This window comes from Rhyacophila brunnea, unplaced genomic scaffold (genome assembly GCF_057557595.1).
Source record: "Rhyacophila brunnea isolate RB1 unplaced genomic scaffold, BYU_Rbru_1.0 scaffold_13, whole genome shotgun sequence".
Lineage (NCBI taxonomy): Eukaryota > Metazoa > Arthropoda > Insecta > Trichoptera > Rhyacophilidae > Rhyacophila > Rhyacophila brunnea.
In genome coordinates, this window is record NW_028232785.1 from 20,286,685 (window position 1) to 20,300,975 (window position 14,291).

Sequence of the window (14,291 nt, forward strand, 5' to 3'; positions counted from 1 at the left end):
GAACTCCATTATTTAATTATAAATATCACACACAAATTAAACTAAAACAATGTACATAGATCACTCATGTAGTTTAAAAATGATCAGGACTGGTTTCGTCCGCTTCATGGAACAGGTTAGGTCACGGGTTCCAACCTATGGGTCGCCAACTTATAGTCAACTAAAAAAAATATTAACTATAATGCAATTTTTATTTTTGATAGTGTCTTGAAGTTTGAATAATTTCATATGTATATTTTAAATTAAAATAATTATAACAATAAAACGTCCAGGTGACCACCGAATGAATTTACACATACTAATATCGATTATTTCTTCCGATTCAGCCCTGTCCTTAGCGATCTGGTGAAAACTGTCGAAGAAAAATAAATTTTGGAAACATTGCCATGTTTGAGAAACTCTGCAGTGTGGTAGATGAATGAATATTTGAAGGAGGAGATTACTGGGTATATTGAATCCCTTGAAAACTAACTTCAGCATTGCTTCCCTGAGCTGAAAGAAGAAGAAACTACATTGACACAAAATCCATTCTCTGCTTCCCTTGATTGTAGCCAGCATTCCCGATCAATTCTTGGATTTTCGGAATGATTCCTCAGCACGTAACCTGTTTAATGAAAAATTGCTCACACAATTCTGGTGTGGTACGTATCATTCATACCCAAATGTGACGATGCTTGCCTTTCGAATTTTAGTTCCATTTGTGTCTACATAATATCTGCGAGAGTGGATTTTCAACTCTTCTTCGTTTATAAACAAAATAAACTAATATATTAAACGTTGAGAATGACATGAGGTTGGTTTTAACAAAAACTCACCCGCAAATTTTGAGGCTGGTTAATAACATGCAATTTCAACCATCGCATTAAATTAATTATTAAACATAATTTAAAATAAAATTATACTAAAAAAACTATCTTTGTTGTTTTTTTTAATTACCTTATTGAAAATGCCTTTTTGAATTGCATCGAGGTCGCGGGTCACATGGCTTTTATTAAAAGGGGTCGCCACCCGTAAAAGGTTGGGAACCTGTGGGTTAGGTGATATAATTCTTGCCAACGGCCCTTGTAAACGACCCTCGGTTTGCTCATACAGCAACAGATGAATGCAGTTGAAAAATTAACTTAACCGGCATTGTAAACTCATGGGTTTTAAGGCATTGTGGTCCCATGTGCACACTGTATGTGGCAATTCACATTTGTGTTTTTAAACACATTCATTGCAAAATGACCTGTAACATTAGAATTTTGTAAGCGAAAGTTTAGTAATCTGGCAACACTGGTGTTTACTGGAAAAATATTACCTTCGTAATGGTTTAACTGAACCGTGAGTGGAATTCTCATATTCATAGTATAGAAAATTAAATAATTAGTCACATATTATTTATTTTTTCATGTTGATTTAACTGACGATTATACAAGATTCTCTTTTGACTTGGTGAACACATCTCTTGTTTAAACTACGCTTGGTTAAATTTGGAGAAGATTCTTTGGGGCTATTCAAGAAGATGTCATTTGGAGGCCAACGTATAATGAGGAGCAGTACACACTTTATGGGAGTGAAAATATCATGTGACATAATATGAAAATGCAGACTGCGCTGGATCGGCCATATGCATAGAATGCCGGAGGATATATCAGAGAAGACGGGCTATGTACGCAACCTGAGAAGACCTGGACAGCCGAAATTGAGATGGCTGGACTACGCCACGGGAGATTTAAGAATGCTTAGTCAAAGCAGGAGAGTGTCGGTGCCGGATCGTCTAGGATGGATGAAGTTTTCGAAGAAGGCCAAGACCTGCCAAGGGAATAATAATATAAAAATAAAACTCAAAATTATAGTATTACAAAATAAATATATTTTCTAATAAAAAAAATATCCATACATTAAAATAATTAATACGATTTAAGTTTTCTATGGAGGTTGATTCATTTATAACATAATATAGTAAAAATAAGTACTTATCTAAAAATGAAATATTTTGCGTACAAGAGAAAATGGCAAAACGTTTGGTTTATGACAAAACATTCATTAGCAATAATTGTCACCTATCACTGCTGTCATCAGTCGGCGCCGATCCACTACTGGACGAAGACTTCTTTCATCTTCTTCCATTCATCTCGGTAACTTAACTTATCGTCGAATTAAATCAATCCTGCGGTATTTAAAGCAGCCTATTACAACGGCATTTGTCCTGCCCGTATCTATCACATCACGTATTCCTATCATTGTAATTCTTTCACCTTACACCCAACATGCACCTTTGTCACGCCACTCACCGGTAGCGCACATTCATTACATTTGAATTGGCAACATAAAGTTCTGCATTTAAATTTTTCTGTAAATTTGAGTGTGTTTCAACCAGTTTATAGACAAATTTAAACATTATAAATTGACATTGTCTTCATAAGGGGTCATCCATATATGACGTCACATCCAAAGGGTCTGATATAATGCCAACGATTTGTGACAATGGTGTTGTATGAAAGATGACATCAGAAAATCATTTTTAATGAAAGGCGGAGGTCTAAAAAATACTAAATGTGTGATGTAATTTTTGGATGACCCCTGAAACCCCCCCCCCGTATATCATTCTACAGCTATAAGATAAACGACTATTAAGGAAAGGTGCATCATGCATGTTGGGTATTGTGTGTATGAACCAAAAAGTAACAAAATTCGTCAATGAGTGATATCTTTCTTCCATCATGCTGAACTTATTTCAAATTCTGTCTCCGCTCGCCCAAGTCCTGAGCATTTTTAAATCAAAATTTAGAAAAAACCCTGTTATCTCTTTCACTAAATTCCATTCACCTAGTAGAGTAGGGTTTTCTCTTGGCAAGTCAAAGTATCTAAATTTTGACGGATTTTTTTTTAACAAACAAAAAGAAACATTCTAACAAACACATTCGACATTTTCTCGTGTACGTAGAAAGAAAAATAATAAATGATTTTAAACAATACAAGGAATAGAGAAATATTATTTAAATATAAAATTTGCTACAGCGTGACCAAAACTTTAAGGCTGTAATTTGTAATATAACGTGAACTAGACCAATATTGCATGAGAGAGGTTAGATCAAAATTCTTTATTTTATACACAATTCAGACAAAACATTTTGGTCAGACTATAGTTTACAATATATACATTAATTAACAATGGTGAAGGGTGGAGGTAGGCTGTATCCGACATAGGTACTTAAATAGTGCAAACTATCAGTCCTACTTATTTGTTTTCATCGAACTGAAATGATTTACATCTTTTATCTATTATATTTTGGATTAGGCAGGGTTTAATTGAATTTTAAAAACTAAAAAAATTAGACGTGTGTTTGTGTGCTTTAAATTTATGTCGGATCTCCGCGGCCTACCTCCGCCCTCCGCCACCGATTTATAATGTCACCTATGGAATATGGAATATACAAAATCAAATAAAATATAATATATTTATTTTTCTATGGAAGCGTCGCGTCAAATTATCAAGCCACATTCTGTTGTCGTTTGGGCTTTTGAATACCACACGGCATACATATTACATCCACGATGGCCGCGCAGCTTAAGCGTCGGCCTAAAGCGTCGTTGGTCCCAGGTTCGAATCCTGGGTTTGGCAAGTACACATATTGTTTTTCAATTTGTGTATGAGTCAGAGTATGGACCTAATAGATTGAGCAAGTGGCTGACATCCATTTCTCGTAAAAACAAAATCTGTTAATACAATCCTCCACTCTGTGGAGGCTCATATGATCCTATTAGGATCGGACATGGTCGGTGAGTAATACGTATTCTATTGGTCGTTGAGACAAGAACCTAAGGGCACGGTCTGTTCTACCACCCAGAAGTCTCTGATTATGATATTTGTATTTCAAAACCACTGAAGATATTTGTGCTTTGAATCCAATATATAATGACTCATTAAAGGCGAAGGGTGGAGGTAGGCTGTTAAGATCCGTCGTAAATAGTGCACACTAAACTTTGTCAGTCATACTTTTAAAATTAACAAATTAAAGATGGTATTGGTTAGTATTTTTTAAATTATTAAGCCCTGCCAACCAAACGATAATAGATAAAAAATATTCTTCTATCTAGAAAATATCTAGTATGATTGGTCTAGTTGGTTTGGTTTAGGCAGGTACAATCGAATTTTAAAAACCATCTGCAATTTGTAGTCTTTGTTCAATGAAAACAAAATACGACTGACAAAGTTTAGTGGGTTCTATTTATATCGGATCTTAACAGCCTACCTCCACCCTTCAACACTTGCACATTGAATAAATTAACAAGTGACAACGTAACGTGGCTTGAAACTCGTAGCGTATGTATTTGACGATAACATTTTTTTTTTATTATTATCGAATATAAATAAATAACAATCATTTTTGGCTTTTGGTAAATTCTATAAAAAAAATCATTTTGTCGTTACTAAGTTTCAACAGTATTATCGAAAAATTTAGTAGTGTATCTTGTATACCAAATATATCCTACAACAACTTCTTCTTCAGGAAATGTCAGGAAAAGTGGAAGTCTCAACCGATGTATTTAAAAAAAAATGTGTTTATATTCAAAAATAATAATATAAATATACTAGACTAGCAGAACGGCCGTCAATCGCCCGGTGTTTCCGCTAGTGGCATAAAATTTAATAATAAAAATTAAGTAAAATCGTTTTTAGTTAAGTTTTTTTTTGCTCAAAGTCAATGTCCAAAAATTTATAATAATACAATTAAGTCATATAATTTTTGGGATACATTTGTACCACATGCGTAAAATAAAATAGTACCTATTTAAAAATAATTTGGATTTTAATAAAAATTCATTCCGTTAAACGTGCGTCATTATGAGTGCGTAAAACAATCCATTCATTCGCACACTTCATCACTCCGTCGACGTATTTAAAACTAACCTAACCTAAAATTTTCCCGGCTATCGCAGCTTCCCGTCTCGCCCTCCGCTTCAGGAAGTGAGGCATCATGGCCCACAGGCTCGCCCCGATCACGGAGATCACCCCCAAGCAAGTCAGCAGGATGCTGTACGACCCCGTTCTCTCCACCCACAATCCGCAGATCGGGGGCCCGATCAATTGTAGCACGCCGTTTACAAACAAACTGATGCCGTAGGTGGACGTTAGTCTGTCTTCGCCGAGCATTTCCGCCATTATAATCGCGGTTACGCCGACGTATACGCCTGATGCTAATCCGAAGCATCCGCAACACGCCCCTATCATAGCGTACGACGAAGCGACCGGTAAGATAGCGAGGGCAAACCCGGAGAAGAATAATCCGCCTACGAAATACAACGGTTTCGGCAGAAGACCGGTATCCGAAAGAGCCGAGCCCCCGATTCTACCTACGAGATCCAAAGCCGAAACGATCGACAATAGATACGCAGACAGACTCTTATCGAAGCCTAAATTAATAGCGTACGACGGTAAAAGAATTATAAAATTCGTATACGTAATAGCGTTTGTGCAATTTGAAATCAAAATAATCAGATAGATCGGATTTTTTAACAGCGACGTGTCGAAGTATTTGTTGCGTTCTTTAGTACGTTTTTCACCGTCATCTTTTGGCGGGTCAGTTTTACGCAGACCGCAACATGACGTTACCGGTTGGAAAGTTTCTTTGAGGGATTGCAGCGTCAATTGCGATGCGAATTCATCGGGGCGGTTGAACGCGCTCAAAGTCGATCCGTGGAAAGGCGTCGACATGTACTGAAAACTGCTAGTGCTGGGGCTTCGCCGCGGCGTCTTCGGTACACCTTGAATCATCGGCCTTCGAGTGTTTAACATGCTCTGAGCCGGAGCCGATGCTTTTCTTCTGCGTTCCGCCGCGGCTTGCATGACTACCGCCGAAGCTGATCTCGCGAATCCGAAAGACGGTGTCGATTCGACAGAATTCATCCCTGACTTATTAATAACCGGAGAATCAATCAACGATCTAACGTTGGCGTTGGAATTAGATTTTAGATCAGCGTTATGCAGTTTCAATGCCATAGCTGAATCGGCATTACTAAAAGTACGCAACGGCGTAGCTTGATCCATGTTTGACTCCCCACTTAACCCTGTAGAATCGTCTTCATCGAAAGAATCAACGTTTGGACTAATTTTCAATGTTAAATTATCGACGTTTATATTTTTCTTCAACCCCGGTTCGCCGGCGTTTAAATTATTTTTTAACATGACGTTATCATCTATGTCATTCTTTGCGGTGACTCCGACTGCGTTGTTCATCCTCTGTTCGTCCTCCTCGATTTCGTCTTCTTCGTTGTAGCAGATTGCCCCGTTGACGCGGGAGTCGCCGTCGCCCGTGGTGTAAAATGCCGACGGGTCGTAATCCGCGTAGCCGTCTTCCTGATCGTCTTGGTCGATCGGCACCCGCTTCATGTGATCTTCGACGGGCTGGAAGAATATGGCCGCCACCCACACGTTCAACGTCAGACCGCCCAAGATGAGGACAGAGCCTCTGGAAAGAAAAATAACCAAATATATATGTAAATAGGTGTAGCTATAAGTCGAAACGTAACCCTGACCTCTAGAAACGGCTTCATAAAACATCTAATCTGATTCCTTGCTCAACCACGTAAGTATTTTTTATTCATAGGTAAAGGCCTTCGTCCGGTGTGTGAAAATCGCATATTGGGCGGAGGTGTAATTAAGATAAATTTAATTTAATTTAAAAAGTAAAAATGATGATGGATGAAAGAGATAATTTTAAGACTAAATATAAGGATTCAAAAATAATAAATTTTACCGCACTTGCCGGCTACGTCGAAATATCTGCGCGCCTGCGCCGAGGTGGTCCTCGTGATTCGTCAAATCAAAATCATGCGATAAAATTTGGCCAATCACGAGAGTCCTTTTTGTAGAATGGCGTGGGTACGCGAAGATTAAAAAGAGAAAAAAGGTTAGTAGGACCTGCGACTATAATCGTAAAAACCCAGATATAAATTTGTGAAACTAAAAATCATAAGAAAATATAAGACCACGTCACGAACACGAAAGACCGAGTTTTATTTATACTCCAACCGTTTAATTTTTTTTTTTTTTTGTGAATCCGGGGTTCGACTGACACCTGAGCTAGCCGCCGGAACCCCGGGTATCTCAGTACACTACCCAATTTTATGAATAATTATTCAAGACACATTTAGGCTCCATCTCAATAGAAGAAGGTTTTTATGAACCCGTAGATCTAAACAAGTAATCGGTGAATTGCCAGCATTTCTCACCTATATCCGTAGGTCTCGAGCAGCAATCGCATGACGGGGGGCATGATGATACTGCCCAGCGCGCTTCCGCTCATGCACAGGCCGTTGGCGAGGCCTCGCAACCGCACAAAGTACGACGTCACAATGTAGATGGTAGGCGGAAACGATAGGCCGGCACCTGTCCCCACCATAACTCCGTAACTGGAAAAAATGAACAAAAGAAATTTAAGTTAATCATCATCAAATACCTTGAGGTACACATCGTGAGATGGCATTTTGCTAAGGGAGTACACTATCGAAATGGCAGTGGGGGGGAGGGTGGAGGAAGGCTGTTGAGATTCAACATAAGTAGTGCATACTAAACTTGTCAGTCATACCTGATTATTTTCATTGAACTTAGAATTCAATTTGCAGATGTGTTGGTTAGTTTTTACAATTCAATTGAACCCTGCCAAACCAAACCATAATAGTTTAGGTATGCTATGGGCGATCCAACAAAAATAATGCACACTTTTTCAGTCATACTTATCTGTTTTCGTTTAATTAAGAATACATTTCTTGGAAATGATATTGGTTAGTTTTTCCAAGCCATAATAATTATTGATCTATGTAGCTATAAAATAATATCTAAAATTATGTATGGTTTAATGGCTATATTATCTACTATGGGATTAGTCAAGATTCAATTGAACTTTAAAAACCAACAAACACTATGTACACTTTATTCAATTAAAACTACTTAGTTCAACAAAAAAAATTATATGTTTGACTGACAAAGATTAGTGTGCACAATTTATGTCGGATTTTAACAACCTACCTCCACCCTTCGCATTGCCAAATGGGATATAATAAAAAAAAAAACTAAGACAATACCAATGAAACTCACGTAAAATACACCGGCTTTATCAATACCAATCCATGTTTGAATTCAAATTAATCTGTTCTTTAGCTACGGATATTGTTACACTATATTGATTTACTTGATACTATATATATAATACTATGATATTATTGTTGGCTAAATAGTTGATAATAGTGGGACCCAGGTTCGTATTCCGGGTCTGGCAAAAAATTCACATATTGTTTTCCAATGTATGTTTGGACCAAATTAGTGTTGGGCAACTGGCCAACATCCTTTTCTCGTAAAACAAAAATCTGTTAATATAACCTCCACTCTTTGAAAACATCGAGAGGAATGTTGACCGGGTACCTGGTATTTTTTTCTAGTTTCATAATATTAAGAGTCGTCACCGCTAACCTGAAGTATAGATAGGTAACAGAAGATGCCCAACAGCTCATCATCATCCCGACGGCCGCGAAGGTTCCACCGATCACCGTCACGGTCCTGTACGAGTAACGCACCGACAGAATCGACGATAGAGGACCTGTAACATAAATTTAACGTTTATTAAATATATTTTACTGTACGACAGTTTCAATGTGTGTGTGAGTCAGGGTATGGACCTGATAGGTTGAGCAAGTGGCTGACATCCATTTCTCATAAAAAACAAAATCTGTCAATACAATCCTCTACTCCGTGGAGGCCCATATGATCCTATGAGGATCGGACATGGTACGACAGTTAAAAGGCTTTTTTAATGTCATGGCCCAGTTCGTAATGCATCACTCACAGCCTGCCACAGGGTGAGAGAAAGAGAAGATGTGAATCTCCGTGCTTTACTTTCAATTGAGGCGTAGATTCCTGTCACAGTCTTTGCAGAGTAGGAGAATATTTGACGATGACTGAAATGATTGCCCGAAAAGAAGACCTAACGGTATCATTTTCACGACAAATGAAAAATTTAGTATTTATTGACAAGTACTGTTGTTTAATTATTTTCTTCGGCAAATATAATACGTTTGTTAAAGTTGAAAAATAAGGAGTCTTGTACATCACTGCCAGTTTTCCAAGCCCTTAAAGTCATGAGAACACTAGGATTTTGGATTGGATGCCGAATACCTGCTTCATAATATTCGACAAATGACACAATATGACAATAACTACTCGGCCGACATTTAAGAAAGAAACACTTCATTGTCATGTGAGCACACGCGAGCTGACTCGTGCCATCAACAAACAGTGTTGGCACAATTTCATTTAACTTGGCATTTTATAATATTAAAACCAGGCGCACATACAATGATTTTCATTTGGATTAGGCAGGGTTTAATTGAATTTTAAAAACTAATACCCCGTTTATACGTGCATGGATTTACTGCTGACAGTATGTATTATCGCGACCATAACAAGAAAATGCACATTATCGTGCAATTTGCATGACGTATGCGCAGTAGAATCATAGTGGCGAACCTGCCAGAAAAAATACAAATTACTGTACAATGACAACAACGTGTCTCTACGCTTGAAGAATGAGATTGGCTAGACAGTCGGCACTATCATTTAAAGATTTATTATCATGATAGTTTTATTTACACACTATTGGTGCCAGTAAATTCATGCACGTGTACAGGCGCTATAACACCATCTGCAATTTGTATTCTTAGTTAAATGGAAATAATAATAAGATATATAGACCTCCACCCATCGCCACTGCGTTATACGGCAGTTCGCTTTAAAGCCACTAACATATCTCGGCCGTAAAGCGAAAAGTGTATTACATTTTGGCATTATTAGTGAAACGTCTTGAGAGGAAAGGTGGAGCCCGTTTCGCTGGTTTCTTCTCCAGCATTCCATGTGTGCGTCCAATACTGTGCAGTCTGCATTTTTATTTACCACGTGACCATTCCACACCCGTAAAGAGTGTACAACTCTACATTATACTTCGACCACTTTCTTTAACTGTCCGAAAGATTCTTCTAGAGACCCGCCTCTCAAAAGATATGTATTTTATAACATAACATATGTCAAGAATGGCACGAGAGATGTTTCGGTTTGCTTTGAGATTGTCATATTATTCAGATGCATTTGGAGATCAAGTCCTAGTGATTTAAAACCTTACTGAAATGCTTCTGGGAACTACATTACATTGTTATAATTTATTTTTCCTAGGAAGACAAATATAGGTCAAGTATGTCTCCATTTCTTCATGTTAAAATGACGTCAGCCATTTTGAATCAAGCACTTTCATAAAATGTCATTTAATTAAGTTCTAATTAGTATTAATTGAATAAAATAATAATTGATACAATCAATAAACATTGATAACTTGAGATTTTCTGATTATCTAATCGGTTTATTTATTTAATATATTGCATAACAGTGTATAGTGCAATTTAGACATACTGTCTTTAAACTTGACATCCAAGATGGCTGAGCGACTTACGCGTCGGCTTATAATGTCATGGGTCCATATAGTATGGACCTAATAGGTTAAGCAAATGGCAAACATACATTTCTCATAAAAAAAACAAAAATCTGTTAATACAAACATCCACTCTGTGTAGGCCCATATGATTTTATTAGGATCGGACCATAGTCAAAAGAGAAATTTAAACTTTGGATAACCGGGGTGGGTCCTGGCCTCCTGAACCATGCGTCCTTGGCCACACCATGCAATCACTTCCAAGACTCCTGCGTTCAGACGGCCAAAATGCCCTAAATCCCAATGTGCCCCAATAAAGCGGAATTAACAAGGTCACATTGAGGTTGTAAAGAAAATCTTCAATCGGTACATGTATGCAATTCTTTTAATCAGATTTCAGAAATGTTTACAGATTTGTAATCCGTAATTATCTGACAGAGATAAAAACAACATAAGTAATTGATAACACAATGATCCTATTATAAAAATGAGTTATGTAAACACTTAACAAAGTATCGCTTGTTTATCTTTAAGTAAATATAATTAAAATCATATTATATAACAGGTGTTTTTTTTGTTTAGATAGAACTTATGTTTTGACAGTTTGTCAATCCGAGTACAATGCTCACTTTTTGACATTTATAATCAGTAGTGGCGTGGGGTGGAGGTAGGCTGCGGAGATCTGACATACATAGTGCACATCAAACTTTGTCAGTCATACTTATTTGTTTTCATACATAACTTGAAAATAGCTACTAGAAAAAATCGCATTTGAAAAAATATGATACCCAATGGGATTTGAACCTGTATATCTACTGGTATCGCACCAATATGCTTTAACCAATTAAGCAACGGGCTTCCTAGATTGTGGCAAATATAACGTGAAGCGTGGCTATTTCGATACCTACAATCCTCCCTAGTTCTTTCCTCTTCGTTCCCCTCACCCTGCAATCATTTGACGTTCGTTATTTGTGCGTGCTGCAAGTTCGTGTAATGTGCTTAAACGTGTTAATAATGAAAAAATGTTGAAAAGTGATAGCAGGAGAATTATAAGTCGTGTTGCCAAGAAGAAAAAAAACAAAATGAGCTCACTGACCCTACTAATAAAGTTGATGCAATGACAGGTAGATATTCTTTGACATTTCAGTGTTACCTTATAACTAAAAATATCCCGACAGATTGGAAAAATATTGTTGTCTGGTATTGTATTCGATATTCACATTCTGCACCAAAGTAGGGAGAAAAAGTCTCCTAATACTGGAAATCCTTTCATAATATATCGCAGCGCCACGACGGCGGCCATGTCACTTCAAGTTATAATTTTCGCAGTCTACTTAATTACGATAACTTCACTTAGGTCCTACATGAAATGATTATCAAATCGCGTTATTTTTGACAATCGGTTTTTGTGTTTTAAATTACGGAATCATTAATTGCTTCAATTACTAACCGACGCCCTGTTCTCTCCAAATATTTAGTTATAACATCTACTTGAACTTGCTAACAATTTTTAATAAACATTTCTTTTATTCAATGAATAATTGACAAGATTTTAGAATGTAACAAAATACGACGCCCGATCCATATAATCCGTAAAACACAAAAACCGATAGTGCCATACGTCAACCGCAACAATCGACTTATTGAAATCAAAATTTGGCTAAATGTGAAGTCACCGGTTTATGCTGATAAACCATCAACAATTGACACCATGGAAGCCAACATCGTCTGTGATATTTGCGATATACGACCAGCAAAAGTGACTCTTAATTGGGCCAGAATGCACTTCGTCAAGAAAGGTTACGATGGCCATTATGCCCGAAATCATTTTTCAATGTAATGCCATTTATTGATTGTTCAAATAATTGTTTTATTAAAAAAAAATATTTTTTACAATTTCAAGTTCTATAGGGCTCAAAAAAACATCCTTTATATTTTATATATATATGTATGTATTATATGTATAGCCGCTTTATCTTTTTGTCAAGTGGTTAATTTTCCAGAAAATGATTAATAATGAATTGCAAAATGGGACATTGCTTTTATAATGACATGTTTACTAATATGGAATTATCCGTATTATTAACTAAACATAAAATGAAACGTTTCTCAGAGCAGCAGCTGTTAACTTGAATCGGCAGTGTGACATTTAATGGCCGAGATGAGATGCATAGGATGTCACGAATTAATCATTTATCGGATGATTAACGGTTAGTAGGTACTAGATGAAACATGTGTACAATTAATATAACCAGAGCATAACAAGCTCCCATTGACACTAATGACGTAGTAACTTGAAAAATCTGACATCTGCCATTTTATAAGCATAATTTAAAAAAAAAAATGGTTTTGAATATCATTATAGGTAGGTAACTCCTTGTTTCCGACAAAGGAAAAATATTTTGAGTATCGATTATATACATAAATACGAAAGACTAGCAATTTCAAATAGTTATGTCTTATTATATTATAAACATCAATGACACGATATACCCATGTTAACAAATGAAGATTTACACATGGCCATAAAGTAACCATTAAATTATTTAAAGTTTGTCACCATCAGCCGAGGTTGATCCACTACTGGATGAAGGCTTCCCCTAGCTCTTTCCACTCATCTCTATCCCTAATTCTTTGTTGCCATATACATTCACCAAACTTTACGAGTTCGTCTATTCAGCTGGTTTTAGTGAGATCTAGTGATCGTTTAGTGCCCCTTGAGTAACACTGTGTGACAGCGTTTGTCCATTTCCATTTCATCCGCTTAGCGACCAAAATCACATCGCTTACTCTTGTTTGCTTTCTTTTGTGATCATTCCACGTTATACACAACATGCACCTTTCCATGCCACGTTGCGCTACTCGTACTTTTTGGATTTCTCGTAAAGCGTGACCATTGATAGCATACATCGGTTGAACACACTATGCTTAAGACACAAACACACTTAAAGTTTATATTAACCATTCAATTTATGTTATGGAGTTTTCATATTTACATACATAAAAATAATATTTTGATATTATTATTAATAATCGGGAAATTGGAATTTAAAAATGACAATAATTATGATTAGGGAACGGACGATGCCTTACTAACACTAATAATTTCACGGCTGTCGTTCTATTTTGATGTTACTCGTCGTTCTAAGCATTTCGGCCTTAAAAGTAGTCGACGAGTCCTTTCAACGGTTTCAATTTCATATAATTAGGCTCCGTCTAGTAGAAGAGGCATTCCTAAATTCTTTGTTAGTAACCCTTTTGCCATCTGCATAAAAGGTGATTTCTCTTCAACTACATACCCAAACTACTGTAGAGGAAGTAACAGAGGGCCGGGATCCAAGACGCGGCCGCTGGACCAGCGTCGAAGACTTCCAGGAACTCAACGAAGAGCACCCCAAAAGACTTGACTATGCCAGGCACCAGGATATTCACCAGCATTGCGCCTGAACGGACAAACAAAAACACAATCTGTTAGTATTAATAATAAAATCTATGATGAAAGTCAACATAATAAGCTTTGTAGGGCTATTCCAAATAGTTAATGCGGTAACACGCTTCTGTTATTTATTTGTCTACAATTGGGAACACAGTCCAATTGGAGATTCTATTCGGATGCATTTGGAATCAAGTAAGACATTGCCATTTCAGTATGACATATTTTAAAAATATGTTGCAGTACTACTCGAATCGCTGCATCTCAATTATTATCAATATGTAATTGTTGTACTCTTATCTAGCTCTAAAATAGTTAACGCAATCATGAACGGCCGTATTATTTATTATAATCTTTTTAACACTACAAAAGGCCATGAGGCCCAATGACAGCAGTGT

At 36.8% G+C, this 14,291-nt stretch overlaps 1 protein-coding gene across 4 annotated transcripts in view; it reads right to left on the bottom strand.

The window, feature by feature from the left end:
• Nucleotides 1-4,381: 4,381 nt before the first annotated feature.
• The window catches only part of hrm (solute carrier family 16 member hermes), a 71,096-nt gene continuing 61,186 nt past the window's right edge, over nucleotides 4,382-14,291 (bottom strand). For all 4 annotated transcript variants that reach the window (XM_085940540.1, XM_085940542.1, XM_085940543.1 and 1 more), the window contains exons 5-8: nucleotides 13,760-13,903; nucleotides 8,456-8,582; nucleotides 7,219-7,398; nucleotides 4,382-6,455 (exon numbers count right to left, since the gene is read on the bottom strand). In XM_085940540.1, the coding sequence (XP_085796666.1) occupies nucleotides 4,898-6,455; nucleotides 7,219-7,398; nucleotides 8,456-8,582; nucleotides 13,760-13,903 (2,009 nt within the window). In that variant the 3' untranslated portion in view covers nucleotides 4,382-4,897. The remainder of the gene's footprint in view (nucleotides 6,456-7,218; nucleotides 7,399-8,455; nucleotides 8,583-13,759; nucleotides 13,904-14,291) is intronic.